The sequence below is a fragment of the Mus musculus genome, chromosome 6 (assembly GCF_000001635.26).
Source record: "Mus musculus strain C57BL/6J chromosome 6, GRCm38.p6 C57BL/6J".
Lineage (NCBI taxonomy): Eukaryota > Metazoa > Chordata > Mammalia > Rodentia > Muridae > Mus > Mus musculus.
The window spans coordinates 95,699,160-95,723,346 of NC_000072.6; the positions used below are offsets into that span (position 1 = coordinate 95,699,160).

Consider the following 24,187-nt stretch of genomic DNA (forward strand, 5'->3'; position numbering starts at 1 on the left):
AAAGAATTCTTTCTTGAGAAGCAGGGAAAACTTGAAAATCCTCATATGTAATTTATTACATAAAAAAATAACCACAATATTTAGCATCACTAGCAAAAAAGTATGTGCTTCCAAGGGTTCAATCACCACCACTGGCCACCCTACCTGTCTTCAGCTATGTGGTCTTCAGCTCTTAAAGCCATCTCGGTACCTGTGTTTCCTTGGATTCTCTAAGCAGGTAGAGAATACCCAAGAATACAGACCCAACAGGGTCAGGGGAGGGACTAGATCCAGGAGTCTGCCTTGACAGCCTGTGATTACAGTAACTGTTTATAAAACAGAATGAGAGAGGGGTCTCTGGCACAGTAATGTGAGTCTGTGTAACAGCCAGACTTTCATGAGACATGAAGCAGGCTTCTATTCCCTGTAAGCATATATTCACTGCCCATATAAAACAGTGTTGGCTTCTATGTTGGGGCTGAATCATTTCCACAGTTACTTACAGTCCTAAAATACTATAATCCACCACGGAAGCATAATTTCAGTGCACGTGTGTGATTCTTAAGACCATCTGAGCTTCTGTCAGCTCCTTCCTAGGAGATGGAAAGGAAGGAAGCTGAGAGAACCAGGGCCCTATCAACCACCAGGATCCACTTCAGTTTTTTAACTTGATCAACATGTTACAAATGTGACTGAGCCTACCACTGATGTGTCTGCTGTCTGTATTCCTGTACCCCATTACATATCAAAACTGTAGGAAGAAAGCTGTTATGCAAAGACAAACTAAATTGATTTCACCAAAATATCAAGTTTTAAGGGCAGTATCTCTCTCACTGTAGACTGACACAATAGCTTCATCTGACTTTATAGCCAAGAGACAACAGGAACATTAAAGCAAATGTCAAAGACCCCTTTCCACAATCTCAAATGGTCCTTGACTCAAAACATATAAGTGAATCTGAAAAACCAAGCAATGCCACAGAGAGACAGAGGTCACATCCAAAACAAAGGACAACAGATGACCCACACTAGAAGAAGGTGGCAGGAGGCGGAGATGCAGAGCTGGCTCCCAACCTTAGTGGCTCAAAACTTCAGGAGTTTCATAGTGAAAGATGTGAAGGATGATATCAGGGTCGCGTAATGGTTTAAAGTGCTGGGATTCTGTGGGAAGAATGAGAACCATTGCACCAGCATCCACTGGTGGGGGTGTCAATCCTTCAAGGGAGCAGGGCTGAAACAACAGGATGTGCAGCGGAAATGAATGAGTAAGCAAGCTCACTGTAACTGACCGAGTGCACGTAGATATTCAGCATGGACCTGGGATGTGCATTTAAAGCTATTAAAATAAAGGAGGGAAGCAGAGAGGGGAGGGGAGGGGAGGGGAGGGGAGGGGAGGGGGGAGGGAGGGAGGAGGCAGGGAGGGAAGGAGGGGTGAGGGGAGGGAGGAAGGAAATTTAGCTGAAAGAAAGACTCGAAAAGCCAAATAAATAAATAAGAAAGAAAGGAAAGGAAAGGAAAGAAGGGAAAAGGGAAAAGGGAAAAGGGAAAAGGGAAAAGGGAAAAGGGAAAAGGGAAAAGGGAAAAGGGAAAAGGGAAAAGGGAAAAGGGAAAAGGGAAAAAGAAAAGGAAAGAAAAAAAAGCCACCTTTTAGCTGGGTGTGGTGGCTGACAGCTCCCAGTATTTTGGAGGCAGAAGGCTAAGCCCCTTAAGATGTAAGGTAATTCAAGGCCAACCTTCATCTTATAACTCTGTCTATAAATCAAGGAGGCAAACTGGAGCTGACCACAGTTCAAGCTCTTTCCTCTCTGGCTATGCTAGAAGACCGAGAAGACAAGCTTTCACCCACACACCACACATCTGCAGGGGTGCATACCCACACACAATAAATAGCACACAGAAAACAAAGAACTTTCAAAATTCAACACTTTAAAAAGCAAAGCAGGGGGCTGGAGAGATGGCTCAGTGGTTAAGAGCACTGTCTGCCCTTCCAGAGGTCCTGAGTTCAAATCCCAGCAATCACTTAGTGGCTCATAAACAGCTATAATGTGATCTGTTGCCCTCTTCTGGCATGCAGATGTATATGCAGATTGAACCACTCATATAAAATTTTAAAACTCTTTTTAAAAAGTCAAAACAGAAAATGGACAGAAGACATGAAAAGACACTTCACTGATGATAGGCAGGAGGCAAACAAGCCAACAGCAGGATATTCATCCTGACTGGCCATATGGAAACACAACTGAAACCCGTTACCTCATGCCATGCTGTTGGGAAAGAAAGTACAACCGGAAACATCAGATTACCAGCTGTGAGCATGGCTCCTTAGGCCTCTCAGCCATCTCCACAGCCCAGTACAGTAGTTTCTTTAAAAACCAGACATACATTTACAATGTGACCAAGATACTTATCCTGGGAATATACCCTAGAGACACAAATATGTTCAAATAAAAACTGAAACAGCTCTGTTTATAGATGGTTATTTGTGATGGACATAAACTGAAAACAAGCAAACTGTCTCTCAGCAGGTGCACAATTAAACTAGACTATCCGTACCACCTGCAGCCTGGGTTACACCCAGGAAACATACGTACAATAGACAACGTTCATATTATGTAATCTGTGGCACTGTGGCTTGTGCTCCAGGAACATAAACTTGGACACGTCTAACTTGGACATCTACTGCCCTCTCCCAAGCCCAGGACTGCCCACCATCTGCTTACTGCACAAACACATCAAGCACACGGCCCACACCAAGGCGCTGCACTTACTACTCCTTTGTTTGCAGTACTCTTTTCGCAAATTACTCCACAGTTCATAGCCCTTGGCTCCTCCCGGGATTTGCTTAGCCTTAACCTTCCGACTGTCACTCCCTCTACTGTAGGCACCATGTCCTTCCTGGCTTTTCCTAGTAGCATAAATCAGGCCGGGTGAGGCAAGTGGTGGTGTGCATTTCCTAGCTAGTAGCTAGGATGATCATTTGAGAGGACTAAAAGCTGAAGACTAGTCTAACAGGGTATGAGGCCTTCTCTCAAAGAACAAAACAAACACGCACCACCCAGAACTATTTATTTCCAAGAATGGAGTCCCAGGAGAATTCTGAGTACTTGTGAGAAAACTCCAAGAAAAGAAGGATCTCGGGACCTCAGTTTGTCTCATCGAAGCCACAGAACTGATCCTGGAAAGTCCCCTGCCCCTGCCAGGAGAGAGCTTACTTCAGCTTAGTCTCCACATCTGGCTGCCGTTGTTTGTTTATATGCCTCTGTGGGAAAACACGCTCTTGGCACATGCACTTTGTCTCTGCACACTTTACTCACGTGACACTTAACCTTCAGAGCATAAGCTGTCAAACGTTCTGAATATAGCTGGCTACTGCGTGAGATTCGCCCACCTCATTTATCGCCTGTGCATCACCTGATTGCAGAATGCTGGGATTTGATGTTACTTCCTGGATTTCCTAAATTCCTGTGTCCCAGTGGCCTGCAGGGCATCCTGCTTCAGCAGCCACCGTGCAAAGTTACACACCGAGCCAGCACTGAGCAAGAGTCTAGACACACACGGAAGAGGGAAGCAGTTTAGTAAGGGGATGGGGGCTCAGAGAGGCTGAAAGCCACAGAACTAATCAACAGGGCAGAAAGACACAAACCTGTTCCCTGTGCCTTCCATCAACACTAAACAGACCTGTCCTAGAACCCAATGGCTTTCCCTGCATTATTTCGTGGACAGCACCGATGTCTCAGTGACTGTCCCCAATGCCCCTTCTCCCCGCTGCAGTCTGGGAGCATTGCTGCATGTTAAGCTGTGCCCACCACATGCCTGTCAGGACACCACACCTTCTCCTCGGCTCTTTCCTCTTCAACTGCTCCTACACCTTTTTCTTCCATTCCAGAGGTCTCACTTTCGTGTTCATTATTGTTCGTGTGTAATCAGCTTTTGATTGCATGCTGATTATTTTTAAATTTCAGCTTTATAGTACTGAAGAGCCCAATGCCTGGTGCAATGCTTCTGATTACAAAAACAAAAGAAATAAAGAAAAAGAAAAAGCTGGGTTAAGTTATGCAAGTGCTTCTGAAAAGGCCTATCACAGGGCATTAAAACGCCAGGGGTTTGTTTAACCTTGAGTGAGCTACCTGAACAAAGAGAATGGGTTTTTTTGGGTTTTTTGGGTTTTTTTTTTGGGGGGGGGAGTGACATGTAGAAAAAAATAACAATAATAAGGTTTGCTGTTTTCTTACTTTCAGAGCTAAGTGAAAATTACGTGACCTGACACATCTGTATAAAGGGCTGCGTGTATTCCAGCCGCACTGCCTTTAAAACCTTTCTGCACCTCCTCTTTGGATTCAGTGTCAAAGCCCACTCCTGTCCTGCCCATACTCCCCCTCCGTTACAGCTTCTCTTTCCTAGCCTAGCACTAGGGAGTAACTGAATGGGAAACTATCTTGGTTCAAAAGCAAAGCTTAAAGCATGTCAAATGTTGGCCTTGGTCTCTACAGGTACTGGGGACACCACCCTCAAGACAAACCCAGACACTCAAGAAGCACACAGTGACCTGGAGAAGCACCTTGTCCCCTCATGTGACCAGAACACCATCCATGCGTGCTTCTTCTACATGCACACACAGTATTTCTGTGGGTCCCAGTGATCAAACCTAGCTTCACAATGGGGTAGAGGGGCTCCTGGAACTCTCCATTCTTCAAAAAGAACAGAAGATAAATTGTTCACTGTTATTAGTCTGATAACAATGTACCACATGGCATGTGGCTTAGAGAGAATCGGGAAGAAGAAGAGAATGAAGAAGAGGAGGAGGAGGAGGAAGAAATGTGAATGTGGTGGTCTTGCTTATAATCCTATCACAGGAGACTAAGGCAAGAGGACTGCCTCAAATTCCATGCCAACCTGGGTTACACAGCCAGATTCTTTCTGGGGGGAGGGAGGACATAGGGGGAGACATATTCAGTCACAGTTCGGGTGGGGGGTGGCCTAAAAGTCCAAAATCAAAAGACTGAGTCCTCAGGCTGTATTCTACACCTCACTCCTAGCTCTGGTCACTGCAGGCCATTTTGTTATTCCCGACCACTGCCTCATGTTCCTCTGCCCTCCTCACTAAGTATGTGCAGCTGAGTCTGCACTTCCCCCGTTTATAAAGCCATCAGTCATACTGACTGGATTAGGATCCATGCTAATTATCTGCCTTTGTTTTTTGAGACAGGATTTCCCTAAGTAGCTCTGGCTGTCCTGAAACTCACTCTCTAGACCAGGCTGACCTCAAACTAAGAGATCTACCTGCCTCTGCTTCCTGAATGCTGGGATTAAAGGTGTGCCCCTCTACACCTGGCTCTGATGACCTCATTTTGACTTGAGTGCCTGTGTGTCATCTCTATTTTTCCCAAACTTTACACCCTGAGATACTGGAGTACGGACTTCACAGACACAGCTCAGTCCATAAAGGGCACAATTCAATATGCCACTGTGAGTGACCACTGTGAGTGACATCCTGAGGGACACCAGCAATGGCAATAAGGAAGACAGTTAATGTCTCTGAGCCACAGTGTATTCCTTTTCAAACTGGGCTCACACAATGACAATAAAAATGTCTTCCACCAGGGTAGCCTCGAGGACTCAAAGAGACACTTCCTTGCAAAGGACACAGGGTTGGAGGAATGACCTTGACAAATGTCTGTTGCCACAGCTTGGCTTTGGCTCTCCGGGTATTATTAACAGCCACTGTGTAGGTGAGTCCAAGTGCAGCTAGATGCCCAGGGACAGGAAGCTGTCTCAGCTCCAAGCACACTCACTGTGAGTCTACAGCGAGTGAGACAGGTTCTGGAGAAGCTGCAACTGTCTCTGTCCCCACACGGCTCTCCAAGGCACCACCTCCTGAGCTTAACAGTATACCTTTGTCACACTGAGCCAATATGCTGGAAGCAAACGTGAATATAAATATTTTATAGACTATCATGAAGAAAAATATTTCTAGTAGACATTTTAATTACACATGGGAAGTCAAAAAATATAGCTCATACTACACACTGAACATTTCTAGAAAGGTGAATATTAACGTAGATTTTTATGTATATATATCAATATTCAGACTACCCAAAAGGAAAAATAACCACCCAAGTATTCCCTGAAAGATAGAGTATAAATAAAATTATATACATGAACATATATAATACATATTTATATACACCTATACCCCCATAAAGTATTATGCTGCCTTAAGAAGGGTATTGTGACACATACTACAACATGGGTGTATTCTGAAGATATGCTAAATGAAATAAGCCAGCAAAGAAAGAAGAGATATGAGTCCCACTTAGTGTACCCCATCATGGAAACTGAACGGAGCAAGCAGTGTGTTGCCTTGCTGCGAGGTGGGTGTGTGTGAAGTGTGTTTAATGACATAGAGTTTTGGTTGGGAAGATAGTAAGTTCAGTAGCCACTAGCAATAGGTATACAACAAAGGAAGTGAATGGGTGTATGTAATGCCACACAATAGCTCAAAAGCTTAAGATGGTCAAGCTCATATCACAAATAACAAAAGCAGCAAAACTAAAAAAATAAGCATTCATATTTTTAAATCTTCAGGAACTTGGAGAAACATAAGCAAGGTTTTAGAGCCATTAAAAAACATTTGCTAGTCCAGTTTGTTAATCAGAAGAGCAGTTCCAAGGTTTCCGACGAGGCTCGCTGCACAGCACTGCTTCCGAAGTGCATGGCCCTAGGTTCCTGCCCTACCACAGCCCCTTTATTATTTCCCCAAATGTAGCAAAATTTGAACACTCAAGTGCTGTCTTGTGTTAAGCATTAATCTTATTTAAACAATAACCTAAAGTTCAGAGTTCTAGGCAAGAGGTTCTCTGAACCAGAAATGGATTCCTCATGAACCAAACACCTTCAAGAAAGGACACAGGGTGTTGGGGATGTAGCTCAGTTGGGAGAGTGCTTGCATAGTATTCGAAGGCCCTGCCTGGGTTCTGCCCCCAGCGCCACATAAACAGAGCACAGACACACAACTAGTTCCCAGCACTGAGGAGGTAGACACAGGAGGGTTAAAATTCCAAAGTTATCCTTGGTTACATGCTGAGTTTGAGGCCACCCTGGATACATGGGACACTATCTAAACAAGGAATGAAACATCGATGCATGTCAACATGAAGATAAGGGGACCTACCACTGCATAGCCCTACCTGGGAATCTTTAATACATCTTTATATAAAGGTTTCTCATCTTTTATATAAAGTTTAACTCAGTAAATTTTCCTCCATATTAAATTACATTTTATATAAAATATAGTCATAAAACCCATTTATAGCACTCATAAAAAGCCCCCCCATAAACTGGCATCAAACAAAAAAGAAAGGATCCAGGACACTCGGGCCCTGCCCTGGTGGGACTGGTGTCTAACCCTGCAATCCTGCAGCCCCTTGGGCCCAGCCCCTTTGAAGCAGTCACAAGCCTCCAACCTCAGTTCCTTGCACTCTGATTCACACCACAGTCCCTGCAGCCTGAGTCCGGCTGTTCGTTGCTCAACACCAGTTTTGCATCATGGAGACTGACTGTCTTCAACTCCACCATCTCAATATCCTTGGCTTATCTAATTATATGAATAGCACCTTTAGTTTTTTTCCTGTTCATTATTTTTAAAAGCCAGTAAAAAATTCATTTTGTTGTCCTTGTGTTGCTGGCTTTCAATTTTAATGATACTTCACTTTAAAGGCACTTTAAATTTCAACAAAGAAGCATCCATCATTAATAGTTTATTCCCTTAATCAAAAATAATAAGTCCCAACTTTCTTTGTATTACTTATTAAAGGCCTGCATATACCCTCAGGCTGGAATGAGAGTGTATATTAAATGTGGTTTATCTGCTTCCTGGCCAAGGAAGTTAACCCAAATAAGTCCTTCAATCCAAGGCTGGGATCAAGCATCCCAGCAACAGGAAGAAGACTGCAGCAGATGATGCTAATGGAGGTCAGGATGGGTTTCCTAGGAAACTGTGCTGAGAGCGAAGCAGGAACAAACTAGATTCACATTTTCTTCCAGTTGAAATGCTGATCCCCAGGTTCAAGCTACGGTGGGGGTCCAGGAATCATCTACATCACAAAACAAGACCCCACAGAGAGCCTCTGCCCCTTAAAGTCACTTTCCCATCTGATGCTCCCAGTCCCCTACTTCCTGTTAATTTTCCACCCAACTCTAGTCTAAAGGACTAGAGAGGAAAGGCAGAACTGCATCGAAGCCGCTCTGTTATGAAAGCAAAGTCTCCCAATTAGATATCCTGTTTGCTTACAATTATACTCAAACCAATAGCTAACACTTAGTGATCAAGATCCAGGGACAGGGCTCATGTGCAGCCCAGTACAACGCCAGGAAGTTATGGTAGCAACTTTGCCTAGTTTGCAGATGAGGAAGCAGAGGCGCTAGGAATTAAACTAACTCCACCAGCTCTAAGGCGCCAAGGCACATGCCCGCAGCCCAGCACTGGCAAGATGGCACAAGATCACTGGGAGCTGGAGGCCAGCCTGGGCTACAGTGAGATCTAAAACCAAGATAAACAACAAAGACAAAAGGAAGGAAAAACAAATGAAGGCTGGAATGTGGCTAGGAGAGGCTTGCCCGTGCGTGGTGCACATGGCACTGGGTTCAATTCCCAGCACTATAACATGTATCTCTTAACATACCATTTAGGGAGGAAAATCACCAGGACACAGAGTGCAAGAGACATCTTCATTTAGCACATTGTAAGGAAGGTCAGTCAGTCCTAGAGTAAATCTCCACAACTACAAATATACTAAACCTTGACAGCAAGATCTGAGCCCTGGCAGAGCGATTCCAGGTCTGGGTTATCCCTAAACCCTGGCATGATTCCCTTCTACGCAGCTTCCCGCGTGCTCTCAAACACACCCAGTTTTAGAAGTAAGATGTAGGAGCTTCTTACTAATGGTCTGAGCAGAATGTGTCCTACGCCTTAGCTTGGAGCTGTTACATGGCTGATGGGACAAGCAACTGCTGCTGTGGCTGACCTCAAAGAGGCTCAGCCCCAAAGGGAGCCCTTTACTGACCACCAGACCTCACGGAAATCCTCTTCCCTGAGGGCAGCAAGCAGAGAACCAAGAAGCACAGGGTGCTCACTGCTCAGGGAAAGCCAGGGATGTCTCCCCGCCCTGTGTGAAGCTTCTGGTCTTACCTGTGGAAAAACTCATGGCTGGATGACAAAGAAATGTTCTGCGACTGACCAGTCAGGCTCAGCGAGCTCCAGCATTCCCCTTCAATACTATTAGCCATTTGCTTTCCTGAGACAAATCCAAGAAAGTATCTCCTTTTTTATAGACAACCAAATAAACTGTAGGACTATCTATAACCTGCACCCAACACTGAGGGCAAAGAAGAAAAAAGCTACCCCAGACTGCAGCATTCCCACGGCCTGGGCTGCTGCTGGAACTGGGTAAGTCAGGCATGCACCTGGGGAGGGACCACAGCACTTCACTGGGGGGTCAGGGGGAGTATCTTGTGGTCTTGTTTTTTTACATTTTAAAAAATGCATTGTCTTCGTCAGGGTTTCTATTCCTGTACAAACATCATGACCAAAAAGCAAGTTGGGGAGGAAAGGGTTTATTCAGCTTACACTTCCATACTGTTGTTCATCACCAAAGGAAGTCAGGACTGGAACTCAAGCAAGTCAGGAAGCAGGAGCTGATGCAGAGGTCATGGAGGGATGTTCCTTACTGGCTTGTCTCCCCTGGCTTGCTCAGCCTGCTCTCTTATAGAACCAAGACTTCCAGCCCAGAGATGGTCCCACCCACAAGGGGCCTTTCCCCCACTTGATCACTAATTGAGAAAATGCCTTATAGTTGTATCTCATGGAGGCATTTCCTCAACTGAAGCTCCTTTCTCTGTGGTAACTCCAGCCTGTGTCAAGTTGACACAAAACTAGCCAGTACACGTATTTTGTGCGCGTGGATTTGTGTGGGCAAGGGCATGTGGCCATGCTGTAGGAGGCCAACTGGTGGACACAGGTTCTCCCTTCCAAGTGTGGATCTGAGAAGGCTTGGAGGCGTCCCCTTAGCAACTGGGCTCTCCACATCCTGCACTGGGCTGTGCTTTGTAAGCTGGCGCAGTTCTCCTTCTTGACACTTCTTTTATGTGCCTGTTCCTTTACTGACGCCCTAATACGCCCAGCAATAACCCAGGCATTGGGACAAAGTACAGCTCAGAAAGCAGGGAAATCGGAGAGGCTTTACACAGGACATAAAATGCTTGCCTCCTCTGTCCAGGAACAGCCACAGCCCTATGTCTCCCTTCTGTCACCTGGCTCAGGGCAGGAAGAGAGGCTAGCAATGGAAACCCATCAGGGAAACCAAGACTAGAGCCCTGTCTAGTCCCTATCTCTTCCTTCCTTCCCTCCCTCCCCTCCCCACCCCCAACTCCTTTTCTTCCTTCCTTCTGAAAAGCGTCTCTCAAATCTCAGGCTTTCTGAATACGCTTTGTAGCCAAAAATGACCTTGAACTTTTCAGCCTCCTTCCCCCACACCTCTCAAGTGTCAGCATTCCTGGTTTCCTAGGGGCTGGGGACGAGGTCAGGAACTTCTGCATGTTAGGCAAGTACCTTGTCACCTGGGTTATATCCCCTGCACTTTCTTTTAATCTTTTTTTAACTTGTTTGTTTGTTTGTGGAGGCAGAGAACAACTTGCCAACGTTGGCTCTCCTTCCACCCTGTGGGTCTTAGAGGTCAAGCTCAGGCCATCAAGCTTGGCATGGAGAAGGCACCTCCCCACCACCCCATTGCTCTCCTTCTTTAATAACACCAATCTTTCTTTCCTATCCCCGTGGCCCCAGTTAGTCCACTTTAATTAACAGCATCCAGCTTCCCAGAGACATCCTAGCTTCTGCCTACTGTCACACAATAATCACTCACAGTGTTCTCAAGTGTCCCAGGCTGCATAATAACTTTTGCCCACCCCTCCATCTCCCATTCTATAAAGTTTGTAGATGGAGGGGACATGTCCATCAATTTATGACACAAAAATAACAAAACATTCAGCTTTCAGAGACACAGCAACATGAAAAAAAAATAGATGAAAAAAAAAAAGATTAAAACCATCACAAAGCGGTGCACACGGGGCAAGGTTTCAACCCTAGCAATTCCTGTCCTGGGCTACACGCTGCTGATCTGGGAGTAATGACTCACAGCACCATACTGGTACAAAAGTCTGTCTCAGGTGATCTGTCCCCCTCCAGCCCTCCAACCCTCTCCACACTGACTAGAACATACTCTAAAGCAGAAAATGGCCTGTGCCACTTGTCTGTCTACAAAACGTCAATGGCTCCCACTGCACTCCACCCCACAATGACAAGGACGCACTGAATTTGGCCCCATTTCTCTGTCCTCATCTCTCACGGCCCCACCACCCCCAGGTCTACAAGGCAAGCCCTGCTGAAAGTCCTCAGTGCCTTCAAGCTGTACACTGAGGACGTCCACAGCACAGAAACTGACAGGTGAAAGGTCTGTGAAGAATGGGTGGGACTGGAGAGGCAGACACCTGGCCCTCTCCCCACGCACGGATCCACACCTACACGAATCTATTCCTTGTCCTCTGCAGTATCTCCAATACCAACTCACGCGCTACATCAAGTCCCTGCAATTTACAGTAAAAATAAGTCTTGGAGGCAGATGACAGGCATGTACCTTCACAGCTCGTGCCTAAACGCTATTCTTTCATAATCATGTCTATAAGTAAACTCACCATAAATTCAACACACTGATCGATGCCTGAAACGCTATCCTAAAAAGTCAACTCATGTTTCCTGAACTAAGCCAGCACTTCCTGCTAGGTAGCCAATGGTACCCACTGTGGTTATGGCCTTTTATTCAGTGTTCTCTTACCTCAAACATTCAAGTCACCCATGTCCAGATGGCTTTGCTCCTAACACTACCTCGGTGTTATGCAAGCGTGTCAGGCAAGATCAACAGGATCAGCTTTGCAATCCTAGCTCCCAACATCCTATCCCTAGGATACTGACCCATCCCAAGGTCTTTGGGGTAAGCCTCCATCTACCTCCGCAGCCTCAAATTCTGCACATACGAGCTGGGCAGAATCATCCCTGTCTCACATGGTTGTCTGGTGAAACCAAGCCTAAGGAAGCATGAAATCAGTCCCTGATTCTGAAGTGACAGTACATGATAAATGTTATAAAACCTGGGAAAGAACCGTTATTACAGGTTAGTCAACCCTTTTCTTTAAAGGCAAATCAATTTAGCTTCAAATTCATTGCAACAGAAATAATCACTGTAGGTAGGCCTGTGATCTAATCACAATGCCAAACGTTTAATAAATCATACTGAATCATTATAGCCACCTGTGAGAACTCCTTTTCAGAGAACAGTCAAGTCCAACCACCTGTCCCAGACACGATCACAGAATGCATGCCACATCCTCGAAGCAGCTCCGAGCACATAGAGCGTGTGGAAAGGGCGCAGTGAAGCCTACTTTCTGTGTAATTAATATACACTAATAAAATCACTTTTTAAAAATAGTCATTTGTTCCGAGTTGCACAGCAGGAGCACTGGGGTTCTAGTATTTGAACTCAGCTGAATTAAATGCAGAACCTGTGCCTTCTGCCACTGTTTCCTAGATCCCAGAGCAAGAACAGGGGGAGTTCGGTCACAGTTGAGAGATGTGTGCAGCTCCAGCAGGCTGAGCCAACCCAACCTAAACAACCAAAGTCAGAGGTGCTGGTGCAGGACAGGCACTCACTGGGTTCAGTTGGGTGGCTCGGCCCAAACTGGACCTTCTGGTAATAGGGTTTAATGATTTAACAGTATAAGCTCTTCACTGGCAGGAGGCAGTTGACTTCCTGGCACTAGGATTTTCAGCCAGTAATTAGGTGACCTTTCTGTGCCTGGGATCCTTGACATGGAGCTTGGAGATGCCACAGGTACCACCACCCTGCAGTGTGATACTGGGGGGGGGAGGGGGGGGCTAAAGTCAAGCAGGTGATAATTAGTCTCTCTGACAATCATCAGCTGGCCCCTTCCTCTCTAGCCTACATCACCTCTCAGTGTGTTACCTGTCTCTCCCTTGTCTGTGCAGTCCACTGAGTCATCATACCGCAAACGCTAACACCTAGCTAGGGTGGCAGAGAAACGGCAATGTGTGAGAAAGTCCCCTCTCGTGGAGCCCACATTCTTCTATGTGTGAGGGAAATGGGAGACACACAATAAACAAGATGAGGTAAAGTCCTGTGCCCTACACTGCAATAAAGCAGAAAAAAATACAGCCAGCAATCACTGGATAGAAACAGCCAGTCAAATGATCAGGAAAGGGTCTTTCCAAAGAATTAACACTGAATCTGAGAGTTGATGAAATGGAGAGCAGACAGGATTCAAGGGGAACCCTGCTTCCAAAGAAATAGCATGTGGTCCAAAGTAGGACAAGCTCAACAAGTGTCTCAGACCACAGCTCAGCGACAGAAGTGCAACCACTGGGCTATACAACACTTTTGCAATTAGACCACAAACATTTTGAGGGTAAGGATATCTCTCATTCTTCCTCCCTTTCCCTCTCTCCTTCTCTCCCTCCCTTTCATTCCCCCCTCCCTCTCTCCTCCCCTCCTCCTCTCCCCCTCCCTTTCATTCTCCTTCCTTCAGTCTCCCTCTCTCCCTTCCTTCCCCCCACCTCTCCACTCCATCAGAATTATTAGGTACATTAACCTACTCATTATTCTCCTAATCACTGCATTTATGATAAAATAATTTTCTTCGTAGAACTTTTTAGCAGTGGGCACACACACAGTAAGCATTCAGAAAGTATCTGACAAAAGAATGCTATTTTGTTTGGCTTTCTGTTGTGGAGCTGTGTGTGTGACCTGCCAAGTCCTGGGCTCTCTACAGCCCCAGCCATCCTTCCTCCTCCGTCTAACTGATCAGCATTATCACTGTATCACTGGCTTCAGACTGCCTCTCCCTTCTTCACAGCATAGCATTTGACAGGCATGCGATCCATTCTCCACTGGAATGCCAGCCCCATCACCCCACTTTCAGTGAATTAACTCCTGATCTTAATTTCCAAATCAGCACAATGCTCATATTTATTTAACTGTTTATATGTCAGGCAAAACTTTTCCAACAACTGAAAGAACGTGCCACCTGGAGGAGGATTCTGATTGAGCAGGAAGGAGAGCTAAGGGCAGGCAATCCAGAGTGCTGTGTCCTTTCTTTTCCACCTCCCAGGGGACATACTTCAGCAACTTTCTAGGCTCCGTGCCTGCTGAACCTAGCCAGGGAACAAGGGTGAGACAGCTCTGGCTACCCTGGGCCCGTGCACTTAATCACTTTCCCATAAAAGCAGTGCTTTATTTACAGGGAACAAAGCCAAGCTGGTACCGGGCTATCAGTCACAGGCCTTCCACGTGCAGAAAGTCAAAAGCTTAGCACCTGAATTATGGAAAATCCAGCATCCTCTTTAGCAGCAGGCATTGTAGCTTTTCTTCCTTTTTATTGTTGTTTTGTAGTTTTTTTGTTTATTTGGTTTTGATTGGTTGGTTGATTTCTGGTTTAAAAAAAAAATGGGAAAGAAAAAAAGCCAAGCTATTTATTCCCCAGGGCAATAGTAGGCAGACACAGGTAAGCCATGGCTTACGGCAATCTCCTGGCTTGATTTAGCTGGTATAAACGTGTCTACAGCCTTTAGCCCTTCACTTTTAAAATCCATGCATAGCTGGGCAGGTGATACACTCCTTTGATCTCAGGACTCTAGGGGCAAAGGCAGGCAGATCTCTGTTGGGCCTGATCAGAGTTCAAAGCCAGCCTTGTCTACATATTGAGTTCCAGGACAGCCAGGGCTACACAGTGAGACCGTTTCAAATAAGTGAACATCACATAAAACCATGCATCCATCTGTCTCCACTGCCAGAAGAAGCACATGGCTGCGCTGCTCCTCCTTTCTGAAGGAGCCAACTGCAGAGGCACAGGGGTAAGCAGTTTCCTTGGACAATACACAGCCCTCTGGGCTTCAAAGAGAACCACACAGTGGAAACCCCAAAGTTAGACCTGAAAGGCCTATATCATCCCTTAAGACACGAGCTTCCCTGAACTTCACCCAGGCATGAGAGAGAAATGCCCCAAAGGCAGCTCTACACACAGTCTTTAGTACCTGGACTGAGATTAGTGCTTGCCTCTGCACAGTGGACCCGGTATGACCCTTAGCATCACAAAAAGCCGGATGAGGTGGATCATGCCTGTCATCTCAAGAGATAGAGGGTGGATGAACAAGAGTTTGAGGCCACCCTGGGCTATGAGACCCTGTCTCAGACAGAGAGATCTCTATTTACAATAAGACTCAACAGAGAAAAATGGGTTCCTGGGCATTCATCACAGCCACTCATTGCGAGATCATGACACAAGGTTTCATGGCACCTACATACCTGAAGGGCTAGCTGGAGTTATCTACCAGGAAGTATTGCTGGGCACGCCTGTATATGTCTATAATCCTGACACTCAGGAGGTTCAAGCAAGATTGCCTCAAGGCCAAAGGCAACTGGACCTATACAACAAGACCCGATCTCAACAAACTAGGGAAGAGGGGGCTATAAAGACTGTTAGATGTCTACTGAACTGCTAACTATACCCTCAGAAGCTGTGAGGCCATCCTGAGTTCTGACTTCTCATAGTAATGTGGGACACAGAATTCAGAGTCCTGGGACTTAAACCCAGCCATTTCCTGTTATAATAGATGGACAATTTTGTGCAAGTCACACAACCACTAAGCTCTTAAGAACTCCACGTGATACCCACATGATTTGGACCTTCCCTACTTGTCAGACCTCAGGGCCTCTGCACTTGTTGTCTTACCACCCCCTTCCCATCCCGATTGTCCAGCTCCTTTGCAGTACGTAGTTCAAATGTCAAAACTCAGGATCTTATCAATAGAGTAAAGCTGTACCTAACAGGGGCATGCATGTTGTATAATTTTATTTACATGACAAACAAAAAAGAATCCACATGCAAAGAGAGGAAACTGTTCCTTCTGTGGAGCATGGGTAGTGGTAGAAGCAGTAAAGGATGTGAGCTGCGGCTAAATCACTCTCTCATTGGACATCTGGAGACCTGGCTGCTTTCACGTGCAAGCTTACCCAACTGTGCACTGACCGTCAATATGCTCACCTTGACAGGATCTACGATCACCTGGGAGAGCAATCTCTGTGCACACGTGTGAGGGTATTGCTAGATTAACTGAGGTGGGAAGACACCCACCCCACTCCCACCCTCACCCCCAAAATGCAGGTGGCACCTGTCCCTGGACTATGATCCCAAACGGCATAAAGGAGCATGGCATCCAGCCCCTGTGCTCCTTGACTGGGGATACAATGTGACCAGTTGCCTCAAGCTCCTGAGGCCGGTCCTTCCCTGCTAGGATAGGGAGCTACACTATGCTCAAACTGTGAGCCAGAATGATGCCCTCCCTCAAGCTGCCTTCTTGGATTCGTTGCTACAGCAATGAGAAGAGCAACTAACGGACACACTTTTCAATGTACATTATGTTTGGTTTTGGTTTTTTTTTCAATTAAAAAATTAAATATAGATCAAGAATATACCTTTAATCCCAGTATTTGGGAGTCAGACACAAGCAGATCCCTGTGAATTCTAAGCCAGCCTGCTCAACATAGTCCAGCCAAGACCCAGTCTCAAAATAGAAAACAATTAAACCTCAATAAAACCACCCTATGGAACAGGTTGGTTTTCTGGGCTTTCACATGCCTGCCTGGGAAGCTATTTATTCCACATTGTGTGGCCCTGTTTGCCTTCATTATGGCTTCATCAGTCCTTGAAATCATCTTTCTTATTGGAGCATCTATAATCTTCCCCTTTTTACTCATAACCCCAAGTCCCAGGGCCTGGAGCAGTCCTCCATGAGGACAGCGTAGAAATGGCCAAAGTCAAAACAGTGAAGCCAGAGGCAGACGTTTAAAAAAAAAAAACTTCAATGACATTAAGCATCAAAAATATGTGTCAAATGTTAACATTAACCCAGGGAAGGGATATTATTCCGTGGACATTTTTGTGAAACAAGCTAGAGTTGCTTCTAAAAGCAGAAAGTGGGTCTTTTATCTTGGCCCGTCCACCTGTTTTGGTTTGTTTTTTTTCCCACCAGGCCTGATACAAAGTAGGTCTAGGCCGACGGTGCCAACAGATTCCTAAAATACTTGAAGATTCCTAAGTTTGGTAGGAAAAATGAGCCAGGCTTAACTGTAGTATCTGCTGTGATCCAGGAAATGAATAGGGGCACAGCAAGAGAATGGCAAAGAGCTGGTACTAAGAAATAGCTCCTTAAAGTCAAAGGCAGTACGCACGTATGTACCTTCTTCCACTATCAACTCCAAGATGTTCCTGTAAGAAATGTGTGAGTAGCACTAGTGACTTGCTTCCTTTCTACTGGCCTGCAGATCTATTGGCAAGGGAAAGGGGCATTCACCCGACTGGGCCCTGGTAGAGTGGGAACATGAAGTAACCTTTACCCATCAGCTCGACCTCAAACTCTCTGTAACCTTGAGCAGGTCAGTGAACTGCTCAGTACTGGACTTTCTACATAGGCCCACTTGACCGTGAGCATGGTTCAGGTCTTGAACATTGTATAATGTGTAGTTATTGCTCTTACAGAGGACCCAGATTCAGTCCTGGCTGATGGGATAGTTCACAACCCTCAGTAACTCAAGTTCCAGGAGATACTGGACATGTCTTCTGACCTTCATGTCTAGGGTTAGATAAGACAGAAACAAAAACTAATCATCTTGTGAGTGAGTGTGTGTGTGTGTGTGTGTGTGTGTGTGTGTGTGTGTTTGCGCTCATGAAAGCCTGAACAGACCAGAACAGGCCCTCCTGGAAGTCACTTGTGTCCTTCTAGAACTCTCTCTACCTTGCTTCCTTCCCTAAGACAGGGTCTCTCTCACTGAAGTGAAACCTAAGCTATTCCCCTAGGCTGGCTGGTCAGTAGCTCCCCACAAGTCTCTTCCTCCCAGTGCTGGGTCACAAGCTCACACAGGCTTGCCTGGCTTTTTACATAGACGCTGGGAATCTGAATTCCAGGCTCTCCTGCTTGGGGAGAGAGTTACCACCTGAGCCATCTCTGAGTTCTACTGCCATCTAAGCCTGATGTTTCCAGAGTAATGAGTCACATACAAGTATGTAATCAATGAACATTGCCCAATGTAGGTAACAGGTCTCACCCAGTCTGCTTGTCAGGATGACAAGGTTTCCACGACTTGGATAGGGAAGATGACAACTTGGATAGGGAAGGTGACAACATACGCCAGCCAGCTAAACATTCTGTTTTAGGTTTCTCTGAACAATCATTTCTCACTCTTCATTTTTGACTGCCCTAGGCTCCATGTTTCTCATCAATTCAAACCTACTGCAACAGCACCCCAGCTCTTGTTTTTTTATATATAACACTTAAATAATGAACAGGACTCAGATCGCCTGGAGATCTCTCCTCACTCTATTATAGCAGGTATCTGTGATTTTAATTAGACAAACCGCCATCCCTCTCCTTTACCCACCATACTGTCAAGTGCCTGTTAAGGATATTACAGTAATAACTATTAGCGCCTCTTAAATTCCCATTAACAATAACAGAGAAATGGAATGTCAGGTAATGAAAAGAAGAAAAAAAAAACCTTCACAGATGTCATAATGATCCAAAGTTTAGAGAAACAAAAAAAAAATCATTAGTAAGTTATTTTCTTTTCGTTTTTCCTAGTGCCCTATGCATGCCTTGGTCAGAATGTAGTGATTTGCCTCTCATTGGACTGGAAAGTTTTTCTTGCGGGGGGGGGGGGGGGTTGGGGGGGGAGGCGGGGCGGGTAAACTAGAGAAAGTAGGAAGACTAGTAGTTGGATGACTTCTCCCAAGTGTCAATGCCAACTCACAATTTCCCTTCCAAAGCCTCGCTACTGCGACGCTTGCAATGGAAGAAGGTAAATTCAACAAGAGAGCAACGTGGAGGAAGGAGCTGCTGAGTCTAACACTAGTTAAGTCTCTAGGAGGCACGGACCAAGTGGGCAGGCAGGAGTTTTCACACAGGCCTTTCATACAAGACTCCACTTCTACTATCCTCCTGGACCCCTGCAGGTCCCCACAGACAAGCACAAGGGGGTCACAAGCGACACCCCGCGGGGTTGACTGGGGCAGGTGAGCTGCCTCGGGAGTCTGGGGAGCGAGCACGTGGCTGCCGAGCGAGCTCGGGCTTAGAGCCGCCCCCGGGCAGAGCCAGTAAGCGGCTGAGAAACCTCTGCGTTCCAACAGTGCGCCCAACTTTTGGGAACTCGCCCCCAGCGCGGGGTGCCAGTGCCCGGGCAAGGCTGATGGGAGCCATTAGAACGATCCGGGTCGTGGGGTGTGCACTCTGACCCCCGCGATCCCCGACACCTCGGACGCCGCACAGCCCGCCGCGCTGCGGGGAGCACCGGATCGCCAGGGGTCGCGCGGGGCGAAGAGGCCGCGGAGCATGGGGCACCACGGCGGGTGGCTCGCGTGGCCCGGGCCGCGCTCACCTGGGACCTGACCGCCAGGAGCGGCCGCAGCGCTCGCTCTCGCAGAAGCTTCCCAGCCTGCGCCGCGATGGCCACCGGGGACGCCATCTTAACCAGGAACCTGAAGAGAGGCGGCGAGGGGGAGGGAGGGGGCGGAGGAGGGAGCCCGCCCGGGCCCAGGCCTCGGGAGGGGGCGGGGCAGGAGAGGAGGGACGGAGCTAGAAAGGAGGGGCGGGGCGGGAGAAAGGGCGGGGAGGAAAGCGGGTGCAGTAGAGAGCTGGGGTGAGGGAATTGGGAAAAAGAAAGGAAGGAGGGGGCTGGGGGCGGTGGAAGACCCCCCCACCCACTCCTCACCTTGTTACCCCTACCCCCCACTACCTTCACCATCTCACCCCAAGGCCATGTGGCTTCCCAGAGCTTACTGCATCTTGCCTGGCTTTCAGGCAAAAGCAGATCTCAGCCCCAGGGGCACTGACTTAAAACTGGCCCTGGGAGTGACAGATTAGACCTTGACACTGCAGTGAGGGCTGCTAGGTCTGGCCCTAGGAACTGATACCACCTTCAGAGGACACACCTTGGAGAGAGTAATGTTCCAAGGGAAGGAATTAGGATCAATGCTACCCTTAGTTCCTGGGCCATGTGGGGGCACAAGCTTGGGTGTGGGTGTTGTGAGTGTACTGGGTTTTGGTTGGGTAGTAGTGGTTTGTTGTTTTGGTTTTGGTTTTTGAGATAGGGTTTTTGTCTATCTTCCATTGGCCAGAAATTCATCTCGAACTCCTGACCCTGCCTCTACTTCCAAAATACTGTGATTATAAACAGGCACCACCCTGTCTCTTTGCGAAAGTGATGGAGGGTTTTGGGCCTACCTTAGTGACATCTGTTTTCTTGCTACTTAACCTTAAATTAATAAAAAGCTATTGCTGGATTTTCTACTCTACAAGGAGAAAAGTGTTTGTGTACAGTATCCAGGCTGCTATGCACTTACATAAAATACAAATCACAGTAACAACTAGTATGTACCAGACATTGAACAATTAGGAACACATTTAAGCTTCATGGCGACATTTTAGGTAGATGGCATTTCTATACTCATTCTGCAGAAGAGAAAACTGAGGCATACAACAGATAAGAAACATAACAGGGGCTAGATAATGAGATATGAGATTCAAACTCATGTTTCACCCCCTCAGCACTACTTGGGGATATTTTTTAATTGGGTGTTGGGTTTGTTTTTGTTTTTTTATGATCACAAGACAGACAAGGGACACTATAGCAACAGTCCCCTCACAAGAGTGTCCTCTGTCGGCTTCCTTTAAACTTCCATTTGATGTAAATTCACATTGACAGAGAAGCTGTAGGAACATTACTCCAAGAGACCCCAACAGTCTTTATGCCGCTTCACCGAGGATTTACATTTGGCCCACATCTGTCCTTGATAAGCCTTTTCCTCCTCAAAACCTTACCCACAGAATCTATTCTCTTTGTGTGTGTGTGTGTGTGTGTGTGTGTGTGTGTGTGTGTGTGTGTGTGTGTGCGTGTGCTGTGACTTGCCCTATCTCCACCTTATTCTCCAGAGACAAAAATCTCTCAACGTAGAACTAGAATTTTAGCCAGCAAGCCCCAGTAATCTTCCTGCCTATGCCTGGATCCATACTAGAGTTACAGTGGAATGGCTACAGGTGGCTTGCTACATGGATGCTAGGGATCTGAACACCAGTCCTCATGCCTGTACAGCAAGCCCTCTTACCCACTGAGCCATCTCCTTTTTCCGAGATCCAGTGGCTGCTAATGATTACAGTTTGAGTCTATGGTGGTTTCATGAATGCACCTGATCTGATCTTGTCAGAACCTACGGAACTTTATGACTCCGCTCTTCACCTCTCCCCAAGTCTTTTTATTCATTTCTATCAATGGATAGGAGCCATTACCCAAGGAGGGGGAAATGAGGTAAGCAACATTTTTGGAGTAAAAACTCAGAGCAGAGTTGGTTTAGTTCTAGGCATTTGCATGTATGGAGGGAGGTTAGAGAGTTAGAATGCCAGGAATGTCAGGCTAAGCAGGATAAGGATTTGGGTCAGTAGTCCAAAGAGAGAAATGAGGCATAGTTATCAGCAGCTGCCTGAGGCAAGAAGGTTCCAGGATTGACGTTATCTCGAGGATAATTATTCTCCCTACCTCTTTATCACTACTGATAAGGGGCTTGAGCCTCATGTCCTTGTTATTGACAAACCCATCTGAATTAGTGCTTACGGATGTTTGGACAGTCATTTCATCCCCCATAACCTTTGCTGAGCAGGTCCTCAATGAGCTCTAAGCTGAGCTCCCTGAAACAGAAACCAGTCATACATACACAACCATATATGCAACTGCTTCTGGCTGCCATTCAACTCTCACTGCAACCCTGAGAAGGTGTTCCTATTGTCCTATATAGTCTTATATTGTCCTAAATAGTCCTATACAATCCTACCTTGTCCTACTGTGCACAGAGATAACTGGGCAGCCAAGAGTTCTTCACCTCATGGCCTTTACACAACTCTCCCTATCTCTGAATGCTCCCAAGGTCACACAGCTGGGGATCACCACTCTGCTTCATGGCCTGAGTGGATCTGAGTTTCCATCTCATCCCCCCATAACCTTTGCCAGTTTACTGGGTAGGAGCAGAGTCCATTACCACGGGAGCACAGAGGAATGAGCAAGGCCAGTAGAAAAGGGGCAGGCAGACAAGGTTTATTGGGAAGTAAAGAAAGTAGCTGGAGTTGGGCGGGAACTCGAGCAAGAGTGGGTTGACAACTAGCTCTAGGTCAGAGGTTCTTTGGTCGAACCAGTATGTAAAGGAGACATCCAGTGGGAATGAACCTGACTGGCTAATTTGGCTGTACATAGGGGCACACTGCATGGCCAAGGGATTGAAGGGAAGAGCACAGACTCTGAGAAGAAGCCTGTCATCATGACATGGTGTGTGTGGTGGGAGGAAGCCCACCAAAAAGGTCCAGGCTGGAGGAAGGACCAGGGTGTAAAGAGAACAAAGGCTGATGGGTAACTAAAATCCAGACAAGTCAGGATTCCCTGGACTTTGCTGTTTATTTCTCTGTGAAACTTCAATATTTTCAGATCTGACTACTAGTCCCACCAAGACACAAAACATTGTTGATGTTCCTAGGGATGTAATACTATGGGATGGGCTTCCCTTGCTTCTTATTTCTGTCATTAACCTTACTAGACCATTATCGAAGGAAAGATGAATTAAAGATGTATTTCTGCCAGGCGGTGGTGGCGCACGCCTTTAATCCCAGCACTTGGGAGGTAGAGGCAGGCGGGTCTCTGAGTTCAAGGACAGCCTGATCTACAGAGTGAGTTCCAGGACAGCCAGGGCTATGCAGAGAAACCCTGTCTCGGAAAAAAAAAAAAAAAAGTTAATATTTGCAAAATGGATGCTTAAACTTTGTGAGAGTTTTGAACATGCTGCCAGAATTACCAACAACCAATTCAACCACACCTTGCTAAGCTAGGAACTTGGGGAGAAAAAGCACAGAACATGTAGCTGAGAGGTGGAGTATATATTAGTTTCTTTCCTGTTGCTGGAATAAAATACCACAACTAAAAGTAACTTAAGGAAGAAAGGGTTTATTTTGGCTTATGCCTCCAAAGGGTTAGAGTCCATAATTATGGGGAACACATGACATTTGCAGGAGCAGGAGGTTGTCTGATCATATTTCATCCACACAGAAAGCTAGCAGGGCAGGAAGTAGAGAGAGGCTATAAAGAAATCCAAGCTCACCCTTAGTGAAGATAGTTCCTCCAGCAATGCAACACCTCCTAAAAATTCCATAGGTTCCCCAAACAGTACCCATAACAGGGGACCAAGTGTCCAACCACATGTGCCTATGGGAGGCAGGTCTGTTTCAACCCTCCACAGGATACTTAACTAGCAGACTTTGGTGCCCTGTAGTCAATCCATAGCACCACAATCAATCAATCAATCAATCAATCAATCAATAAGACTATATTTCTGTGAGTTTGCTTTTGGGTTGGTGGGGATAGAGAGTAAGACTGAGCCAGAGCATAGTGGATTCAAGGCTACATTTCCACTGAGTACTTCGTAAAGATAAATAAGACCCTCAGGACAGCCAGAGATAGAGCAGTACTTCTCTAACAAATAGAAACAAAACAAAAAGTGCCCTCCTAGAAGGGAATATTTGGAGGTGAGAGGGAAGCATTCTGATTGGTATTTTTATGCTCTAGGAGCTTGGTAAACTGGCTTACCATCCACTGGTGCGTAGCTGTAGGTTCGAAGGCAAGATGGTGGCCTTACTTAGATGAGTTCAGTTTCAGTTGGGAGACTGGCCCTCATCTATGGGACTCACTCCATCATTTATCAGCAGTTTCTCCACACCTTTACCCACATTCTCCCAAATCACCATCTAGGCCACAAGGGGTGGCAGAAGGAAGACAAAGCTAACCATTCTTAGGGTATCTCCAAATGTGTGATGTAATGGACCGTGCTCAGTGCACGCCTTGGATAGATTTCTCCATGGTTTATTTCACCTTTTGTTTTGTTTTGTTTTTTCTCAGTAGGAAGCTTGTGGAAGTTAGGAACCTGGAATCTACCACAGAATGCTGTACACGCCTACATGTGACAAACACTGACCTCTTGTAGAGTTGAGGTTTTGTCCTATAAA

General features: G+C 46.3%; 1 protein-coding gene across 3 annotated transcripts in view; it reads right to left on the bottom strand.

Moving 5' to 3' along the window:
• Window positions 1–19,699, bottom strand: part of Suclg2 (succinate-Coenzyme A ligase, GDP-forming, beta subunit) — a 245,850-nt gene extending 226,151 nt beyond the window's left edge. Inside the window, exon 1 of one of the 3 annotated variants that reach the window (XR_003956174.1) lies at window positions 19,530–19,699. Coding sequence is in view for 1 of the 3 variants with exons in the window: in NM_011507.3 (NP_035637.2) it covers window positions 19,530–19,616 (87 nt within the window). In the remaining 2 variants the exon portion in view is untranslated. The remainder of the gene's footprint in view (window positions 1–19,529) is intronic. The other 2 variants (NM_011507.3, XM_030255295.1) reach the window with 2 other exon arrangements.
• Between the last annotated feature and the right edge of the window lie 4,488 nt (window positions 19,700–24,187).